The sequence below is a fragment of the Centrocercus urophasianus genome, unplaced genomic scaffold, assembly GCF_019232065.1.
Source record: "Centrocercus urophasianus isolate 14NV4802_14NV808 unplaced genomic scaffold, USGS_Curo_1.0 seq_14, whole genome shotgun sequence".
Taxonomy (NCBI): Eukaryota; Metazoa; Chordata; class Aves; order Galliformes; family Phasianidae; genus Centrocercus; species Centrocercus urophasianus.
In genome coordinates, this window is record NW_024884586.1 from 36085300 (window position 1) to 36104928 (window position 19629).

A 19629-nucleotide genomic window follows, 5' to 3' on the forward strand; every position below is an offset into this window, starting at 1 on the left:
TTGTGGAAGCAAAGCAAACATTAAGGGATTTGGCTTCACCTATTTTTCCATCTAATCAACTATTTCAGTTTAACTGAAGCAATACAAATGAAATCAGCTTCTCCTAAATATAACCAACAGAAGAAATTAGAAAAACCCCAGACACATTCATACCACATTACTCAGCTGCATCTTATTTGAAGTGATAAAACTTGAACTACTGTATACTTCAAGAGAAATGTTAAGGCCTTGAATATGACTGAAACAATCTGAAGCTCGAACGCGCGAGCAAAGCCAACAACAGTTTCTTGAAATTCAGAAGGTCCCTAAAAAGCACTTGCTATACTTGAATTACAAGTAATATCAAATGCCTATTTGCATACTGTATATTTCCACAATATATAATCTTCTCAAACAATGGACACTACCTACAAGAAAAATGATGCAAGTTCATCTTCACAGATTACCATCTGAATAAGCTCATTCAGTCTGACAATGGCACGAAATACATTCTACTAATCCAAAGCCTTGAGAACATTGCCTGAACTCAGTATTATATTTGCACTGTATTTTCCCCATTACATCTTGTACTAGGATACAGCAACATTCTGTTTGCAGACTTGCACACATCAAGGCTAAAGCATTTAGCGATTAGTGTCTGTTCCCAATGACTACAGAAAGATCATTGTAGCCCTGTCTTTAAGAAAGAAGAAGCTCCTGGCTGTCAATCTAGCCTTAGTCCCTGAGAAAGTCAGTAAGAACAGTTTTTCTGGAAGCCATTTCTAAACACACGAAGGGCAGAAAGATTACTGAGAACAGTAACATGGATTTACAAGGTGCAAACGACATCTGACAAACTCAACTGCTCTCTGCGAAAAGATGACTACCTGTGTGGACAAGGTTTAATCAGTGGACATTGTGCACCTTGTCATTAGCAAGGTTTCCCACCAAGCTGGACAGAAAAACTCCAAGTGGGCACCAATTGCTACTGATATCCCCACAGGCGAACATCAGGGCCAACACTATCAGATAAACTTAGAAACAAAAGAACTTAAGTTCAGTAGATGCAAAGAAAAAGTCCTGTGCTTCAAGTAAAATAATCCCCTGCAATGCTACAGGCTGGAAACATTGGAAAATTTAGCTACGTATAATAACTTAAAAGAATAAAAAAAAAAAGGAAAAAAAAAAAAGAAAAAGATAAAGGGTAAGAGAACACAAGCATGGTCAAATATGTAGAGTAAGTTTCCAAAGAGGTTGTGAAGATATTGCAAGTCAACTGAGCAAGCCTCAGCACCAGAGATAACTGCACCTCCTTCATTTAAGGAGGTTCAACCAGATATCCTCCAAACATGGCATTCAAGCAGTTAATCAATAAATATAGGATACATCCCAGAAATTCTACTTAAAAAAAGACTATTCTATCACTAAAATCTGTATTTCTAAATTGAGATAGTTCATGTTCCTGTTACATCTTAGGATCAATTATATAAAACCAAAACAAAGTTTCCAGCTTGTGTTTTGAACTATGTAATAAATAAAATTCTTTTTAAAATAAATGAAGGGATACATGGTCCCAAAACTAGAAACAAACAAACAAACAAAAAAATCACAACATAAATCCTGAAGATATTATTTTCTGTAATTATATGTTTTTTTCCCCACCAGCTTAGCATACTATAGGGGAAGTCAGTTAATTTCTCCTCAGGAAAGTTTTCCACCATAGAAAAAGAAGACGGCAGGGAATTGAACTCATTCTTCTTACTGGACTAAGGAAGCCCTCCTTGACCATAAGGCTAGTGATACCCCTAAAGCTGCAACTATATTAAGTCAAAAAATCAACAGAACAACTATTCTCTACACATAAGCCATAGCCATTATAAAATGACTCATGTCACCCCTAGTCATTCTTTCAAAGACATACAATGATTTTTTTATTATAATTTATTTTTCTTTAAACTGGAATTAGGAGAGTGGAAAAACACCGATATAGCAGCAATAATTTCTGGCATTTCAACATTGTGTTAGAAAAGATTCAAGATGCATCAATTAAAAATAAAACGTGATTTGTTATTTCTAATAAACAAAAATTGGCCTAACCGCAGATTTCTTCTCAGTCCCCCAACGTATGATCACTGCCCATTATTAATGGCTTACAAGTCAATGATAAAAAATTGCTGAGAACTATGGAGAAACATTTTTACTTTGTTGATTTCTAAACAAGCATCAGAATTAATATTATGTAATACATTCAGGTCTAATCGCATATTGGCAAATAAGCACTTAAGAAAACACTTGCTAAAGAGCGAGGTTTTGTTAGATATGGATTTTGTTTGTGGTGCTCAACACGGAACAAGTGGTACAGAGTCATAAGTAATAAAACTGGGAGAAGATTAATATGAAGGTATACTACTATACAAACACAAAAAAGCAGCCATTAAAACAACACAGGAAGACAGTAGTGAAGATAGTCTTGCAAACAAAACACAGAAGTATAACAATACATTGTTTTTCCCTTTTCTTCTGAAGAAATTCCTGTCTCAGTGGCAACTGCTGCAACTCATTGGCATGAAATAGTGAAAAGGACTATGTTCATTAAGATTGCTCCCTCAGTCAAAGGAATTGAAGCACACTGAATGGTAGCAACTTGGTAACCTTTGTTTTAATTAGAAAATACTAGGTCCTCTGCCTTCAAAAATCACAACCCAGCAGAATAAACACGTAGGGGCAGGGGTAAACAGACAAAAATCCTACCATAGATCTGCAGTATGTATGCATCAGTTTACAAATAGCATTTTTGGTACAGGTAAAGTCACAGGGAAACAGTGCAATCAAGGAAGAACATGAAAGGAAACAAGTGGATGCCAAAGCATTATTTCAATTGCCTTCAAAATTTTTAAGTAAAGTTTTAATTTTAATCCCAAGTTTCCATATCCTAACAGACCTTTAAGATGAAGTCACAGAGAGGGCTATAGTTGGAAAGAGGTTACAGAACAATGTACAGCAAACAAGTGCAAATAAAATAATTCTTGAGAAATCAAACTGAATAGCTGATTTTTGATTTTTTTTTTTTTTTTTTTTTTTTTTTTTTTTTTTTACAATGTTACAGTGTTCTAGAATCTTTATGAACTTGAGCTGAAGGACAGATGTGCAACTACTGTTATCTTTTTCTAGGTCAGCAAGAACTCCAATAGTTAGTCATCCTAAGGTTAGCACTGTTTAAGAAACATGGTGTTCTCATTCTGCTGTCTGTTTATTAAGCTGAATGTCTTAACAGATAACACCACTATTCAATATACACTTCTATCTCTTCACTCTGATCAGTGGAGGTAGGGAAGTTGGGACAAAAGCATTTTCATCTTAACAAATAGAATTTGTCCACAGTTCTAAAGGATGCCAACAAAGCAAAAGCCACACGCACCAAGGTCACAATTTAAACTCTGACTCTATAAAGCTCTTAAAGAAATAATGAAATAAGAACTACACAAATTCAGCACACTGATTTTGCAAGTTCTGCTAGCATCAAAATCATAACTAAAACATTTCCTAATTCACTGTAAACTTGCTGAGGTGCAAGTGTTGCCTGTTCTAGGCTAAGTTAAAAAGAAAAAGAAATGCAAAAATTACTTATGCAACACCAGTATCACAATTAATATTTCTCTGGAAGCTAATTCCAGGTGATCAATATTTATAAGCTCAATGCACAAGAAAGTAGTTTCTTTACAGAATTCCTGCTCAACTGTCTTGCTATAACATTGTATTATAGATCAGCTTAAAAAAAAAAATTACAAGACTATCACACACCCCTACATATAAATGAGGACAAACAGCACACCAGGGACCATAAGCATGTTCTTGATCATAAGGCTAAAAGCAAAGGTAACAAATACACATACGAATGGCTCAATTGTGTTGCAGAGTTAATTTCCATTGTAAACAAGCTATAGCTTTAAATAAATACATTAATTGTTTACAGAATCAGTGATGAACAAGAACACAAAAGCAAGAGAAACCAGTTAGCAAAAAGCAAGGTAGAAACAAAGTGCATTAGGGAGCAAACGAGCAGACAAATAATCAAGTAGCCTGCTGCCATAACTGCAACAATAGGCACTCCTATCTGAAAATAGCTGAAATCGAGATAGTGTGTATCAGTTTTAAAACTAACTTTGGATGTTACCAGATTAAAGCAATAACTAATCTTCTAGCTTCCAGATACAGCCAGAAAGGTCACAAGCAATGGATGTACTGTAGGGTTGCAAGGGTATAAAAGTGTCAAGTAAAGTTCAAGATCATCTGAAATTAGAACCAATTCCAGATCAAGAATTCCATCCTCAAGCTTTCCTGACTTTGAAGGTGCACGTGCAGATTAGCTAGCACTAGTGAATGATAGGAGACTTCTAAGGTAAGAAGCTTAAAACCTAGCTCCTAGCGTAATACTTGAGAGAAGTGATGGAAGAGTTATAAGATCACCTTACACATGCACAAAATTGAAAGCTGAGAGGAAAACAGGAAATAGTAGTCATTTACCACTGTACATAATGATTTAAAAAACAAGTGATTAGGAATTATGACTACATGACTATTCAAAAATGGAGGTGAAGACTTATTTACAGAAATGAAGTGATACATAATGTGTAATACTCCTCCCTTCTCCCACACTTACCCAACTACCTGAACAGCATCATTAAGATATGGATCAACTACCATCTCCTTTGAGACGTTCCAATCTCCATCCGCAGCGATGATGCCAATGTTGCTTAGACCCAGTTTGTCTAAAGACTGCCGAAGTACCTTAGTAACAGATAACAACACTTAAAGTACAGCCTTTCATCAACCATGCAACATGAAAATTTAAGTCTGAAAACAATTTTAGGAGCAGACAGCAGAAGCATTTCTTCAGAGCTAGACAGGTAAGTGAAATCTTCTCTTCTCAAAGATGAGCTAAAATGATAAATCGGATAAAGTTACTGATAAGTGTTTTTAACACTGAAGTGTTCTCTCCAATATTCAGAAGGCCACATCAAAAAAGACTGGTATTATAAACGAGTCTTAGTCTAAACATTAATTTAAGAAAAATTAAAATAAGGTTCAGCAGCTTCCACCTGCAAGAGCATCTGGGAAAATACATCAGTCCACAGTCTAAAAATCCTTCTTCAAAACTTAGATACAGAGAGATGATGCAATAGGCACTCTAAACAAGCATAGAAGGAAGACTTTTCAAGTCATTTGAACACCGTCAGGCATGCATCCTCAAATAATTTCTGATAACATACTTCTAGAAACACGAAGAAGAACACAGAGCTTTTCTGTCTTGGTATGTAGTCATGATAAGGACATAAGGCAATGAGTTGGTGACAACCTTAACTTAGAATTAATGGATACTAAACTTATTAACATTTCAGAAAGAGAAGTGGTAATGGAGTTTTGTTCAATCGCTTTAAGCCTTTGAAGCACAAAGTTTACAAAAAAAAAAAAATGATGGTAGAAACATTATAGTGAAGTTCCTGTAACTTAAAACTTTTAGCATGAAAAGTTTAAATATCTCTGTCAAAAGCTGTTTTTTGAAAAGCGTCTTTTCCACTAATCAAACAATATGACACTACATATTGTATTTTAAAAACTATGACTTTGGTACAGTCCTTATTCATAATGGCAAAACCCACAGCAAGGCTAGATCTTGTATCAGAAATAGAATTGCCAGTAGAAGCAGGGAAGTGATCACCTCTCTGTACTTAGCCCTAGTGAGGCCACACCTCGAGTTCTGTGTTCAGTTTTGGGCCCCTCACAACAACAAAGACATCAAAGCCCTGGAGCAGATTCAAAGAAGGGCAGTGAAGCTGGTGAAGAGTCTGGAGCACAAGCCCTATGAGAAGCCAAGAGAGCTGGGATTGTTTAGTCCAGAGGAGAGGAGGCTCAAGGGTGATCTTATTGCTCTCTACAACTACCTGAAGGGAGGTTGTGATCAGCCTCTTCTCCCACATAACTAGCAGTAGGACTAGAGGGAACGGCCTCAAGTTGTGCCACGGGAAATCCAGGTTGGACATTAGGAAGAACTTCTCTGAAAGAGTGGTCATGTGCTGGAACAGGCTGCCCAGGGAGGTAGGTGGTGGAGTTACCATGGACCGTTGGACTGGTTGATCTTAGAGGTCTCTTACAACCTTAGTGACTCTATTATAGTTTAAGATTCTGTTACAGTTAACCTTCAGTGCATTAAGTCAAAATTCTTCACCAAGCAGAAGAGGCAAACAGACTAAACATTTCAGAACTATGAAGACAACTCTATGTTATTTTGTCAGCCTAAAACACTGCAAAATGTTAAATCCCAAGTTCTAACCCCAAGATTTGTCAGATACCTTCTCTTACACTTGGCTGCAGACTTTCCATTTCTGGCCCCAAACAGTTGTAAGATACTAAGCACCTGACTGGAACAGAAGTGTTGCCAGTTCAATTATAACAACACCTTGGAAGTCTATGCATGTGCTTGGCTTCATTGGTAGAAAAAGATTGGAGAAGATGCACAGGTAGACAAAACCACATTTATGAAAATAAAGGTGTTCTGCAGTTCACTAGCAATAAAATCTAAAGGAACTGAGATTTCTAAAGATGTTTCCGACAGTGTTTCCTAGCTGATGTCTAAAATTAAGGCTATAAGTACTACAAGTAGAAAAATTACTAGTAAATTAACAGTGATGAATCCACTTGGGTGAGGAGCAGCAAAAGACAGGACCACAAAAATTTCTGAACTAGGATTCAGAAAGGACTGCCACATAAATTGTTATTTTAATTAGACACTTACTGAAAAAGTACATTCCTTGAGTTCATGCAAGATCCATAGCAAGGAAGAATTTGACTAATTGTAATAGTATCATGAAATAAATAATTTACTTGTTCATAAGCGATTTTGATTTAATACTATTAACTGCACTGATAGGTATGTCTGTGTTCTACGCTATATAAAGTATGCAGAAAGTCTGCTGAAATGATTCTGAGGATCATGGAGGTTCACTAAAGGAGAAAGAGTGTCAGCTTACTGCAAGGGAAAAGATCAATTGTTAGTTGTTTCTGAACGGCATATTCTAGAATCATTTGGATTCTTTTTAACTGTTCTTCAGAAGAGATAACAGATAAGACAAAACATGATCTAAGTAGTCTTTGAAAGAAGAAGGACATGATTAGATCTCTGGAGTAGCTAGAATTAGGAGAAAAGAAAACCCAATGAACATCCAGCAAAACTTACGTTAGACATATGGAGAACTGCCCAATCATGGAGGTAGCTCAGTAGAAGAGAACAACTAGAAATACTGCAGAACATCCATGTGAAAAGACAGGTACTGAGGACACATCATAGATACCCAAAACACACACTCCACAATAACATACATTGAATGGTGTTGTTCCAGCCACTCCAGTGTGTGTATTTATACAAAGATACACTAATCCTAAAATTTAAGGAGTACGCTGATGGTATTTAAAGAATTGGAAGAATAGTATCTTATTCAATAGGAATTTAAAAGCAACTAAATCATTGCTTGTTTCATTTTTCTTCTACTTTGTAAGAAATCTAACTGGAATTTTAGTGGATGAATAAAATAAATTCTTAAAGTAAAACACTTAGCAAGATAACCAAGAACTCAAACATAAGTATGTCATAACAAAGTTTGCTGTACAGATGCACACTTTGGCGAACACATCTGTTCTAAAATGACTGAGTGCAAATGAAATTGTGTTAGATAAAGAAGAGATGCCACACAACACTGCAACAGGCAAGAGAATGAATGCTAAAACAGATGTTAAATAAAGTAGAGGAAGGCTGACATATTTCAGTAAATATTTTGGTGATTTCAAGATCAAACTTTAAAAATTTAGCTCCAGAAGCCAAAAGCTGTTCCAATGCAGTGGTATTTAAAAAGCTAACAAACAGAATGCCACACCTTCACTTAATAGTTTGTTCTTCGCATTCATTCTCTGCACATCAGGAAGCCAAGGCAAATAGGTTAGAAAGCCTCCAAGAAGCATTGCAGAGAACTGAGCAAAAGAGAATCAATTTCTTATGTGATGTAAAGAAAACTAATCAATGATTTAGTGAAATATGAGTATTTTATTTATGGTAAGATCTGCCTTCTCTTTGATGATTCCTTTTACAAAAGAACATGTCATCTAGTCTATGAATAAATCTAAATTGCAGTACAGAAAACATGTGACGTTGCACCCTACGTGTTACATCTTACATTGCCTTATTCCCTACAATTAGAATTATCTTTTAGGAAACTACTAATATCTTCAGATTTCTCCATTAGCCCATATCTGACTAGTGAACTACTTTTGTAGTAGCCTACAGAAGTGATAATATAGAAAAAGCACTTTAATGAAATTAGCTGTGTAATGAAGCACAGATAATGTAGAATTTGGTCTAAGTTGTGATAAGCCATGTAAACTAAACTCCTGCAGCAGAGTGACCACATAAATCAGTTTAAAATACACAGCTGATTAACATATCTGTTAAAAAGAAACACAAAACTGGATAAGGTGTTTCTCTTTCTCTGTTATCAGGTACAACGCCAACAGTTTTCTGCTTCCTGATATCCCTCACCCAAAGCAGTTCATATGAGCTGTAAAGAAACTTGCATACTAGGAAGGAAATGAAGTGTTTCATAGGAGAGCACTCTCACTTTCCAAAAGTAGACAGAATTCTTCTGTATATGTCAGCCTCATGAAAGACATTTAACTCATGCCTAACTTTTTTTCCCTGCTAATGAAATGTCATGTCTAAGTGTTGCACACAACTTTCTGTATTGTGCTAAAACTAACCACTGAATGAAATAAGTACAGAAGTTGCCAAGATAAATAACACAACTGACCTTATGCAGTATACACAAATTAAAAGAACTTATCTAATAGCCACTAACTGACTAATTTTAAGCAGAAGGAACCCAATGTCTGCTGAGTTCTACATTAAAAAAAAAAAAACAACAGTTTCCTTCATATTCACCTTAACTCTTTGTTTTCAGAACAGGCAATGTAATTGCTTCTTAGCTGCAAAGCAGCAACAAGGAAATGAATATAGCAGAACTTATGCTGAAGTGGAATCCTAAGTATAACACAACTCAAACAGAAGTGAGCTTTCAAAGAAGGGCATGCAAGGAAGGAAGCAGTGATAGCTTAGTGCTACCTGATGTGAAATACTGTCACTCTCCAACTCATTTAGAACAAGGTATTAACTTTCACACAGTTAAAATATAGAGCTCTTACTTTATGGAAAAGGCAAACCAGAAAGTGTCATAAGAACCTGGACTTGTATATCAATAATTTAAGTGTATTATATACACTGGAACATCACAATTTAAAGTAATTGTAGATCTTAGACTTAACAAAAGAAGCTATTTTTCACCTGGTAAGAAGATGAATTTGTATGATTCAACTGGGGCTTCCATTCAAGTGTCCTGAATGTTTAGCACACACTGATCTACAAAGTTCAAAATAAATTTTTCAAATAAAAAAATTCTAAAGATCTGACCCTATCAGTATTTTATGCCTGCAACCACCACAAGAAAGAGTTCAGTCAGCAGTCATGGGATTAAGGCCTCTATTCTAGGGGAAGTCAGACAAGTAAATCACGTGTAAATGATAACAAAGAAACTTCATAACTAAATTTCACTTTTGAGAAGTATACATACCTTGATATATTTGCTGTTATATGCCCTTTCATTCCATATCTATAAAGCAAAAAGTAAAAGGCCATTTAGAGAAGTCAGGATGCATTGATACGTAATGCAATCCCATATACACTTATATAAATCTTTCACAATCGTTTCTAAACTCCATGGTTTTAGCTTGCTAAGGGAAATTGCTCTGATTAGTTTTATCAGCCCCCCACAAGAGATTTTTACATAAAAATTCAAGCCATATGCTTATCTATCTAATTCTTATGCCTATTGTCTGTAATCTTGCCAAAAAGAACACTAATGCTGTGGGAGCTCTACAATGGTTAGCCTTGTTCCACATTACATATCACTAACAATGGGTCTACAGTTTGGTAGAAATCATGGAGAAAAACACTGTAACTTCAAGACATGGTCATTGAGAACATCAAGTAACAGTACAGATACCAGACATTATTTAAATACTTTAAGTAGAACTTACCTTCCACTCTGAAGTCAGAGCAAGGCAAGAACTAAAAAGTTGTGCACATACATTCCTCCCCACTGCCTCCCTACAAGTTGTTACCCAGAGTGCAAGTGCAAGCACTTTCTAATATAGTCAGCAACATAGAGACATGCCAGAAGAGCTATACATCATACATACCTTCTCACATTACATTAAAAAAAGTCAGACTTTCTTAGTGGGACAGGAACCATAACTTCAGAAGCTCAACCCAGGACCACTGAGTTGACTGTCAGCTTTACTGCAGTTAAACTATTCTGCATCAAAACACTTGGAAGCCCAAAATGAGTATTTCAGTAAGTGTAAGACTTATTCTAGACAAATTATCAATTTTCTTAAGCAGAAGGAAAGAAAAAAGGTTGAATCACAATCAAATAACAAATATGAAAAGTGTTTTTCCCTCTCATCTCTAAATAACATTCCTCTCAGATATTCCCTCACTACTTCCATATAATGCCTTATAACACAATATGGCAGTTATACTGTAACATATGCACCCTAACTATTTAATAATATAGGTAAAAATGGAAGAAGTTGTAGAGTACTGCCCTTCAGCAAAATAATAACCATATTTTATGCCAAGAACTCACATTAGCTGAGTTTTGCAAACTCTAAGCCTTAACTAACATTTTTCATCAGCTGGTTACTTCTAAAACCCAAGGAGAACAAGTGAGGCAGGAAATTACACACTCAAGTTTCAAAATCTTAAAATTTTCTGGTAACTTTTTTCTAGAATTGGGAAGTCAGGAGTCTAGCCACTTTACATTGTTTCCACATTAACGGCCAGTACTGAGGAAAGGCAGGAGTTATGCTAGGTAACAGTCTCATTGCAACAGAAAGTTATAACCACAATTAGTTTTTCATCTCTCCCTTCCCAGTATTCAAAGAAACAAGAAAAAAAAATCTTAAAAATGAAGACAGATAAAATATATTTTACTGACCCCAATATAATCAATATCCAGATCATGATACTGTTTAGCTCCTAATATCCAAGAAATAATATAGTAAACAGTGACATGTGGATAATCATAGGGCCAGTTTTCACCCTTCCCTATCCATGATGGAAATGTCCAGGGCAATCCTGGAAAGAAGAGAAGAAAAGCAAATAAATAATTACTGAAGTGGGTGGTCTGCATTATTTAGTACAGTTTAAAAGCATGCTGCACTTTATCTTTCCTAAACTGAAGGAGCAGATAGCCCTTCTGATTCACATAGTTCCAGCAAAGACAACGAAACACACTTATTTTACCATAGAATATGCTGTAATATAAACTGGAATCAAACACTTGTGGCTTTTATTTTATTTTTAAGTCAGAAACCCATCGTTATTTGAGAGCTACTGACTACATATAATCTTTCTACTGTGTAAATTCTAACAGGTTTAAAGTAAGAAAGACTTTTGCAAAAACATTTTACAGCATTATAGACAAAAGATCAATATTGAAATGCAAAAATCTCCTGAGTATGCCTTTCAGAGCAAACAATGATTTACTCATTGCAAAGGAAGAAAGATTAGGACTATGAAAAAGCATTTCTGAGTTTATTGGCTCTTGTGGTAAATAAGAACAAGTTATTCACCTAAATAGATTCTCTCACATTTTCAGCTAATTCAGTATAAGACACCAGATCTCATTAATTAAAAGGCATACTCTCCTCCCTTTGTTGTGGGCTTGATTTGAGGGAAGAAGGTATTAACAATCACAATTAGTCACAGATGGTAAGCTTGCTGTTTGCATAGCGCTTGTCTAAAAGAATCTGACCAATAAAACCTGCAGCAAGTCACATCTTGTGGATGGGTAGGAAAAACCTGCTTCCTGGATGAGAGGTAAGGAGACTCATAGGCAGGTAGAGTAAAATAGCAAAATTGCCATCTTTTGAAATTTCACAGGTACTTAGAGTAACCTTTGTTTCACCAGTCTTTTAGGATAAAGAAAATATACATTTGTATTTCCATTTGAAAAGCTCTTTTAAATACTGCTGACTGAAATTTTAAGCAATAACATCACAAAAATCAAAGGACTTCTGCTGTTGAAACTGGAATAGTACATTAGACTACAGAGAAAGGAAGTCTGATAATACAGAGAGTGGACTATACTCACAAAGCAGAAAATGAATATGGGGGATAAATTATGTAACCAAAATTGTCAGAGTGAAAGAATAAACATCAGTGACAACCTTTCAAGCTCCTGGAAATGAAGCTGTCAAAATATTGCAACAGTTACTCTTAAGTATTTTTACAACTTTCACACTTGCGCATTTGTTACAAGTTTTCCTTTGGAAGGAATTTCTCATGCATCACCTATTCCTAATAAACATCAGGAAATAAAAATCTGCTTGGCACTTGAATGTAAGAGCACTGAGGATAATCAAACTTCTAAAAAAAGAATAAGTTGCAAACCACACTTTTTGCCTTGTCAATGCTGTGCTGTACATGGAAATTTGCTACTCAGAAAAAAAATAGATTGAGACTTAACTACACAATCAAGTGATGCAGTGCATTTATTTTTAATTATGAGGTTTCTCTGCCCTGGAGACCGCAGAAGTCTGGCTTGCTATTACAGAGGTACCTGATTATTACTATAATAGCTCTGCAACCACTGCCACTACCACATACAAAATGGAAACAGTACACTTCATGAAAGCACTACCAATAGCATAGGGCACTTGTATTCGACACCAAGATCAATTTCATTCACTCAGAAAGGTAAGAGAAGAAGGCAAATATTGTAAGATGTCAGGTCTAACAGTTAATCTTTAAATTTGTCAGGGAGTATTGAAGGCCTGACACATGGAAGAGCCCAGCATTTAGCTCAGGACTAGTTCAGTGTTAACGTTTCACTAAAACATTTGCTCAAAACAGTGCTGATATTTGTGCTTTTGCCTCAGAATTGAGCTCTATCACAATTAGTAAGAAATTATATATAGTTTCAGGAAGTACATACATGCCACCTGGCATCTCATTATAAAATCAAATTATTTATAACCAGATTCACTTTTGAAACACTTTTTGGAGACAGAGTGGAAAGAAAAGTCATCCTCTCTTTCATGTAAAATACATCCAGTGAAGTAAGTCATCAAAATCCAGGATTCTGTATTTGTATTGTTACATACACTGAGAGAGTGGTGAGGTGCTAGAGCAGGTTGCCCATACAGGTTATGGATGTCTTGTCCCTGGAGGTGTTCAAGGCCAGGTTGGATGGAGCCTTGAGCAACCTGATCTAATACTTGATCTAGTGGTTAGCAACCCCACCTGTCACAGGGGGATAAGACCCTGAGGTCCCTTCCAACCCAAGTCATTCTGTGATACACAGCCCACAATCAAAACAGGAAAAGTTATCTTACAACTCAAATATACATACACACATATACACACACACACAGCAGAGCAGAAGACAGGAAACATTCTCACAGGGAAGGAGGTGATGCACTAATGATAAGGATATATGACTGAACTTAGGGCATGAAAGACTTACAGATTCATGCTTGCTTTAAATTCGGGGGAATAAATTAAATTTTTTATTCTACTGGTTATTCAGAAATTCAGCCCTCATGATAAATCATTTATATTCATCACTGCAATTAAATCTAAGCACTAATATCACCTGATGCAAGCAAAGCATTGGTCACCACCCAGAATGTTACACTTCTATAGAAAAGCAAAAATAATCTGTTTATGAGAAGCATCAATGCAAGCATATCAAATACTAGAGATTCTATATCTTGTCTAGAGCAACAACAAAAAAGTCTATTAAAATAACTAAGGGTAAGATATGTTAGTTAGAAAACATATATATAAAAATCATAAGACTTGAATAATTTACCGATCAGTTTAATTTGGGGGTTCCTCTTTTTAGCTTCTTTCATCAGCCACCATTCATAACCTCGGAAGTAGTTCTCATCATTTTCATAGTGCATATGGGAGGGTTCAGTGCCATCTAGGGAGGAAATAAACATTTCACAATTATCTTCTGTGTCATAAGCTGTTGCACATTATAAAGTTTTCTGCATTGCTCACTGCCACAATACGCAGTCAAGCACATAGCTCCAGTACGGTTCACGCATTCTTTGCTCTACACTTCAAAGCAAAATGAGTAGTGGAAGGGAACATGTAAAACTGGCCACCCTTCATTGTTAGCATGTTAAGTTAGCATAAATGTTTGGTTTTTTGGAGGACGGACATTTTTGTGTTTTTGGGTTTTTTTTTGTTTGTGGTTTTTTTTTTTTTTTTTTTTTTTTTTTTTTTGGCAACAGAACATGATCAGCTATCAGGCATTTCCTGTTCCCAGATATGATAATGCTAAAATATGCATTTATGATTATCTTGGTCTCAACAACCACCAGGAAATTTAGAGCAATAGGATCATAAGGAGAAAGAAAAAAAAAAAAAGATAAACAGTGATCAAGCCCCAGTGAAATGTAGCAGCTCAATAAACTAAAAATGAGAACTGTTTCTGATCTTTGCATTTTCATGTTTTTAAGCTCCACACAAGTTTCACAGGGTTTGTATTACAGAAACAGTATTTGAGAAATGCTCTGCAGAGAACTCATTTCTCTAAATGCAAACTACTTACCATATTATAGATTTCTATATTGAAAGGCAGGGGGAAGAGAACACCATCTCTAAGACACGAGTATAAATTACTTTTACAAGTCTGCAGACACCGTTTCTGATATTTCTGTGTAACTTCAGTAGAACTACATAACATGCATCTCCATCTCTCAACTGAAGAGAAACAGGTGCAGGACACATTACTTACAGCACCATTGCAAACGAAAAGCTGAACCCTGCATAATCTATACCTGTTGATTGTCCATCACCACCAATCTCTACTTTGAGAATGTGTAAAGAAGCACCAAAATTTGGCTGGAAAAAAAAACAAAAACAACAAAGAGAAATCAGACTAATGACAAGATAATCTTTATGAGGAACATTAAAGTATTTTTAATGTTACTGTAAGCCAAGCTTAGTGCTTTCTTTCAAAATAATCAAACTATTAAACCTACTACCTTCATAAATTTCTTTGATATAAAGACCTCATATATGTGTCAGAAATAACTTTTTCTGTAATTAGCAGGTTACCAGAGAAGAAAAGTTGCCATACTGAGAAACAAATAGCCTCTTGGTCCACTATCTCATTTCCCTTGCATTTGACTGGCAGACAAGACACAGAATTTAAATACACAATTCATCCAACTCCTACTATGTTCTTGCAATTGGTGGTTTTAGAGTTGCTCAAGCCAGAATTTACAACTAATCATTATTTTAATAAGCACAAATGCAGCTGGCCTTTTCCATGAAATTATCCTAGTGTAAGTTTTAAGATTTAATAATGAACTTATTAAAAGAAAATATGAGTGAAGCCCACACCTACATGGACAATAGTTTGCTCAGCCTACAAGATTATTTAACTTTTTCAAAGAAGAAGCAAGTATTCCTCAGTTTACATCTCTCCTTGTGCCATCTTTTATTTTAAACTTCTACACATACCCTTTTCCATCTTTATCACAAATTGAACAACATTAAATACAAGAAGAAAATAGAGGCAAAGCCTCCTTCCGTGTACGTCACAGCAGTTTTTGTTTTGGTGAAAGATAACACTAAAAAATTTTTAAATACCATGCTCTCACAACTGGACTTCCTTTTGTCTTATTTCTGCTGACTCCTTCAGAAAACTCGTACTCGCAACACACAATTTAGGTCTTCCAAAGAACATGGATTTGCTTCCCAGTTATACATTATTCTTTGCTATAACCTTTACCCAATTTCAAGCTACACAGTAAATTATTTTCCTCCAGCCATTTGGATTGCAGTACTTGAAAGTGACATGACATTCTCCTTCAGCAGAGTAATTTACAGTGCCAAAAGCAAAACAAGTTATTACTGTCCAGTGCAATAGCCTTAAGTTGAGTAACTCCACAGGTTATACTTGCTACTTAAAGCAGCTTACAAAACAGTAACACTAATATTCCTTGTGCAGTAACTACACTTTTTCTACTAATCTGGAATAGATATTCTACTGAAGTGACGCCGCCAGATTCACAAAATTGATAAACTATCTGTAGTCTAATCAGAACTGTCCAATCCACTTCCTACAATCATAGAACAGCAAAGCCCTCATTAACCCAAAATGTAGGATGAAAACACATTGAAAACAGGAATAAGAGAAATCCTAATAATTTGAAGAAATAAGCTGCCAAAAAAAAAAAAAAAAAAAAAAACAAAACCCCCCCAGCAACAACAACAAAAAAAAAACACACGCTGTCAAGAACAGCAACTAAAAATGTAAAGTTCTGATAAAAACCCTTTTAGTATAGCCAGCAGCTATCAGCTATACATTAGCAGCTGTCATACTCTGAAGGAAGGAAACTCTTTCCTTCAGTTTTAGAGTCTGCACACTTGACAACATTTGTTGGTTTTATTTCTCAGAAAAAGGAGCTTCCCAGAATTTCATAGAGGGATCAAAACTTTTAGAATCATAGAATCGCTCAGGTTGGAGAAGACCTTAAAGATCATTGAGTCCAACCACAACCTAACCAAACTATCCTAACAACCCTCCGCTAGATCATGTCCCTGAGCATGCCCTCTTGTGAAGAGCTAGAAAGTTTATTCTTTATGTGAAAGGAATAAAAAAAGGTTAAAATATTTATCCCACAAGAACGCATAAAAGCTTATATAATAATAAAAATAAAATCAGTAAGACTAAAAAAAAAAAGTGTTTAATACATGGAAGTGTTGTATTCATAGTTACTAATCATAAAAAAAAAAAGAAGTGAGCTCTTCATGGAATATACTTGCATGAGTAGCTTACTACACAATGAATTGGTGGGCAAACCAGGGTTGCCCTAATAGGTTTAAACTCTCTTTGGGCTCAACCATTCCACTCTTTTAGCTACAAAACCATCTATAACTGATAGGTAATAACTATTCATCTTCAGCGCTCAGTGTCAAGTTGAAAAAACAGTTTTGAACAGATTTACAAGATAGAGCTTGCCTAACCTTAAGAAGGCCTGAATATACTACAGGCATCCCAACAGGTGACAGTAAGAAGCTCTGCATGAAATCAGATGTTGGAGCAGCAGTAACACAGCACTTACCTTGAACAGATAATCTAAGATCTGGGAGCGATACGGTTCTTGGTAGTTCACAAGGAGTCTAGATGTGGCCTAAAACAGAAAACAAAATTACAAACACCTTAACAGTCAAACATCCAAGTGCATCTTCATTTTTTGGTCTAGGCAATTCCACACAACTAATAATCCTACAAAATTAAATACAACATAAAGAACTTGCTAAACACAAAGTTCTTCCTAACCCTCCACTTGCACAGTTCTGCTTTTGCAGATTGGAGGAGCCCTGCTCACCCGTGACACCAGCAAAGGGAGCCCAGAGGGCAGGGATACAGGGAGATCCCGCAGAGCCGCAAGCACAGCACCTGCACCAGCTCTCCTGCACTCTCCCTGCCTCGGCTCACCCACGCCGCCCTCAGAGCCTCCCCAGCCCCACATCCCCCACATCCCCCCGGTAGTCCCTCAGCCCGCCGATACCCCCGGGTATCCCCTGGGTTACCCCATCCCCAGTTGCGGCAGCCCCGAGGAAACGATGTCAGCCCAGTCCCGAAGAGCCCCGCGCACACCCTCCCCGCTCACCCCACCGCCGCTGATCGCCCCGATCCCGTCGAACTCCCTGCCCAGCCCGCCGGCATCATCCAGCACGTAGGCAGCAACGACCCCGGGGGGCCCCAAGCCCCAGCCGGAGCCGAGCAGGAGCCAAGCACAGAGCAGAGCCGCAGGACAGAAAGAACGCCCGACAACCTCCATCCCGACGGTCTTGCCCCGCTCTGCTCGCGGCCCCACCCTGCCCCTTCACAACCCGCATCTGTCCCCGCCCCCGTCCGCCGCGTGACCTCGCAACCTGGCAATCACCTGAGGAGGGCGGGGCACGAGCGATCCTCGCCGCCATTTTACTATAGGGAATGGCGTCTCAGCCCTTACTGCGCAGCAGCGGAATGAAGCTGGTGACTGCCATTTTGAGAGAGGGCATGAGAAGCCCCGGCCCCTGGGGAGGCGTACTGCCGTGCTGGAGGAAGGTGCTGAACAGTGAGTGAAGCCATTGAGGAACCATGATAGGTGTGGGAATGCTGCCGCGTGCTTCAGGAGGCGTGTAGTGAGGCAGGGTGTTTGCATCACAGGTGGACGGAGCTTCTCTGTGAAAACAGCACTCTGCAGCGTGAGCACTGTTCACAGTACTTACGCCAAAGTGACTTTCATCAACTGCAAAATTGCTTCTTCTTACAGGATCCACATCCTCCAACAGTTTTCCTGGAAGGGGAGTGACGTACATCTCCCATTTCTAGGCCCTCACCAGTAGCTGTGACCAAACCCCTTGTGCTGTAGGCATGATCGGTACAGCATGGTGAGAGAAAGACCTTTGATCTTTTGTACGAGGAGCGGCGGAGTGGCTGGGAGCAGCTCTGGGGCGCAGGGCACCCAGGGAGAGGCTGTACTCTGAGGACTGATGGCTGGCGTCAGTTCTTTCGTAGAACGCCTTGAGTAGTAAGGGGCCTTGAAGGTCGATGAGCTCCAGCTGCTTGCCATGGGACACTGTTGATCAGTCTGATTATATAGTATAAAAATCCTTAAAGTGGAGCTTTCTGACTGTTGACATTGGTGTTCTGCAGAGCTCGTGTTCCGCATGTTTCAGGAGGAATGAGGCACTGGGAAGTGCAGTGGCTGACATCACGCAGGCAGTGTGTTAATGCTGTAGAAAAGCCCTGGTTTTTCATGTTTCCATTCACAAAGAATGCTGTTATTTGAGGGACTGCCCATCTTGTCTGTGTCATTGAGGAATTTCATGCCTCAGTGATGACATTTCCTGATTGTTTCCTGTTTATTTCTTTTTTAATAACAATACCAAACACTCATGAAACATTTGCACTTTACAGCAATATCAAGTATTAACTAATGAACCTGCTCACACCCAAATGAGCTATATAGTGTCATTATTACATGTAGAAGCACAGAGTGACTTCCTCAGGCTACAGTGAGTCATGGCAGAGGCAGAATTTGCTGATGGTTCTAATTCACCTTTGTTCCAGCAGGCTGCAGCTTTGCGTACATAGAGTGTGCAAATAAAGAAGTAATAAAGAAAGAGTTTGATTTTTTTTTTTTTTTTTCATATAACTTTACTTCCAGAAACATATGGAATGATTATATATTCTCTTGCTGCCTTTGATTTTTCAGTCCCCCATCAACTGTTCAATAAAGGCCTTCAGAAATACATCAACCACATTTCTCTATTTGTAATAACAATAAAAATTGCTTTCTCTTCAGTGACCTATAGGAACCCTCAACTACCCACCAGACATTATTCTTAGTAGATGCCATGTTAGGAAAAGACAGGTGAAAAGTGATGAAACAGGTCTTTGTCTAATGACTTCTGTCTCCGTGAAAATAAAGCTTTGGCGGAATTTCTGAATTAGAATTTTAACTAAC

At 37.4% G+C, this 19629-nt stretch overlaps 1 protein-coding gene across 2 annotated transcripts in view; it reads right to left on the minus strand.

The window, feature by feature from the left end:
* GALC (galactosylceramidase) overlaps positions 1 to 17964 on the minus strand; it is a 36966-nt gene extending 19002 nt beyond the window's left edge. The window contains exons 1-7 of one of the 2 annotated variants that reach the window (XM_042814454.1): positions 17785 to 17964; positions 17233 to 17301; positions 14938 to 15001; positions 13959 to 14072; positions 11079 to 11218; positions 9651 to 9689; positions 4640 to 4767 (exon numbers count right to left, since the gene is read on the minus strand). In XM_042814454.1, coding sequence (XP_042670388.1) covers positions 4640 to 4767; positions 9651 to 9689; positions 11079 to 11218; positions 13959 to 14072; positions 14938 to 15001; positions 17233 to 17301; positions 17785 to 17955 — 725 coding nt within the window. In that variant the 5' untranslated portion in view covers positions 17956 to 17964. The remainder of the gene's footprint in view (positions 1 to 4639; positions 4768 to 9650; positions 9690 to 11078; positions 11219 to 13958; positions 14073 to 14937; positions 15002 to 17232; positions 17302 to 17784) is intronic. The other variant, XM_042814453.1, reaches the window with a different exon arrangement.
* Between the last annotated feature and the right edge of the window lie 1665 nt (positions 17965 to 19629).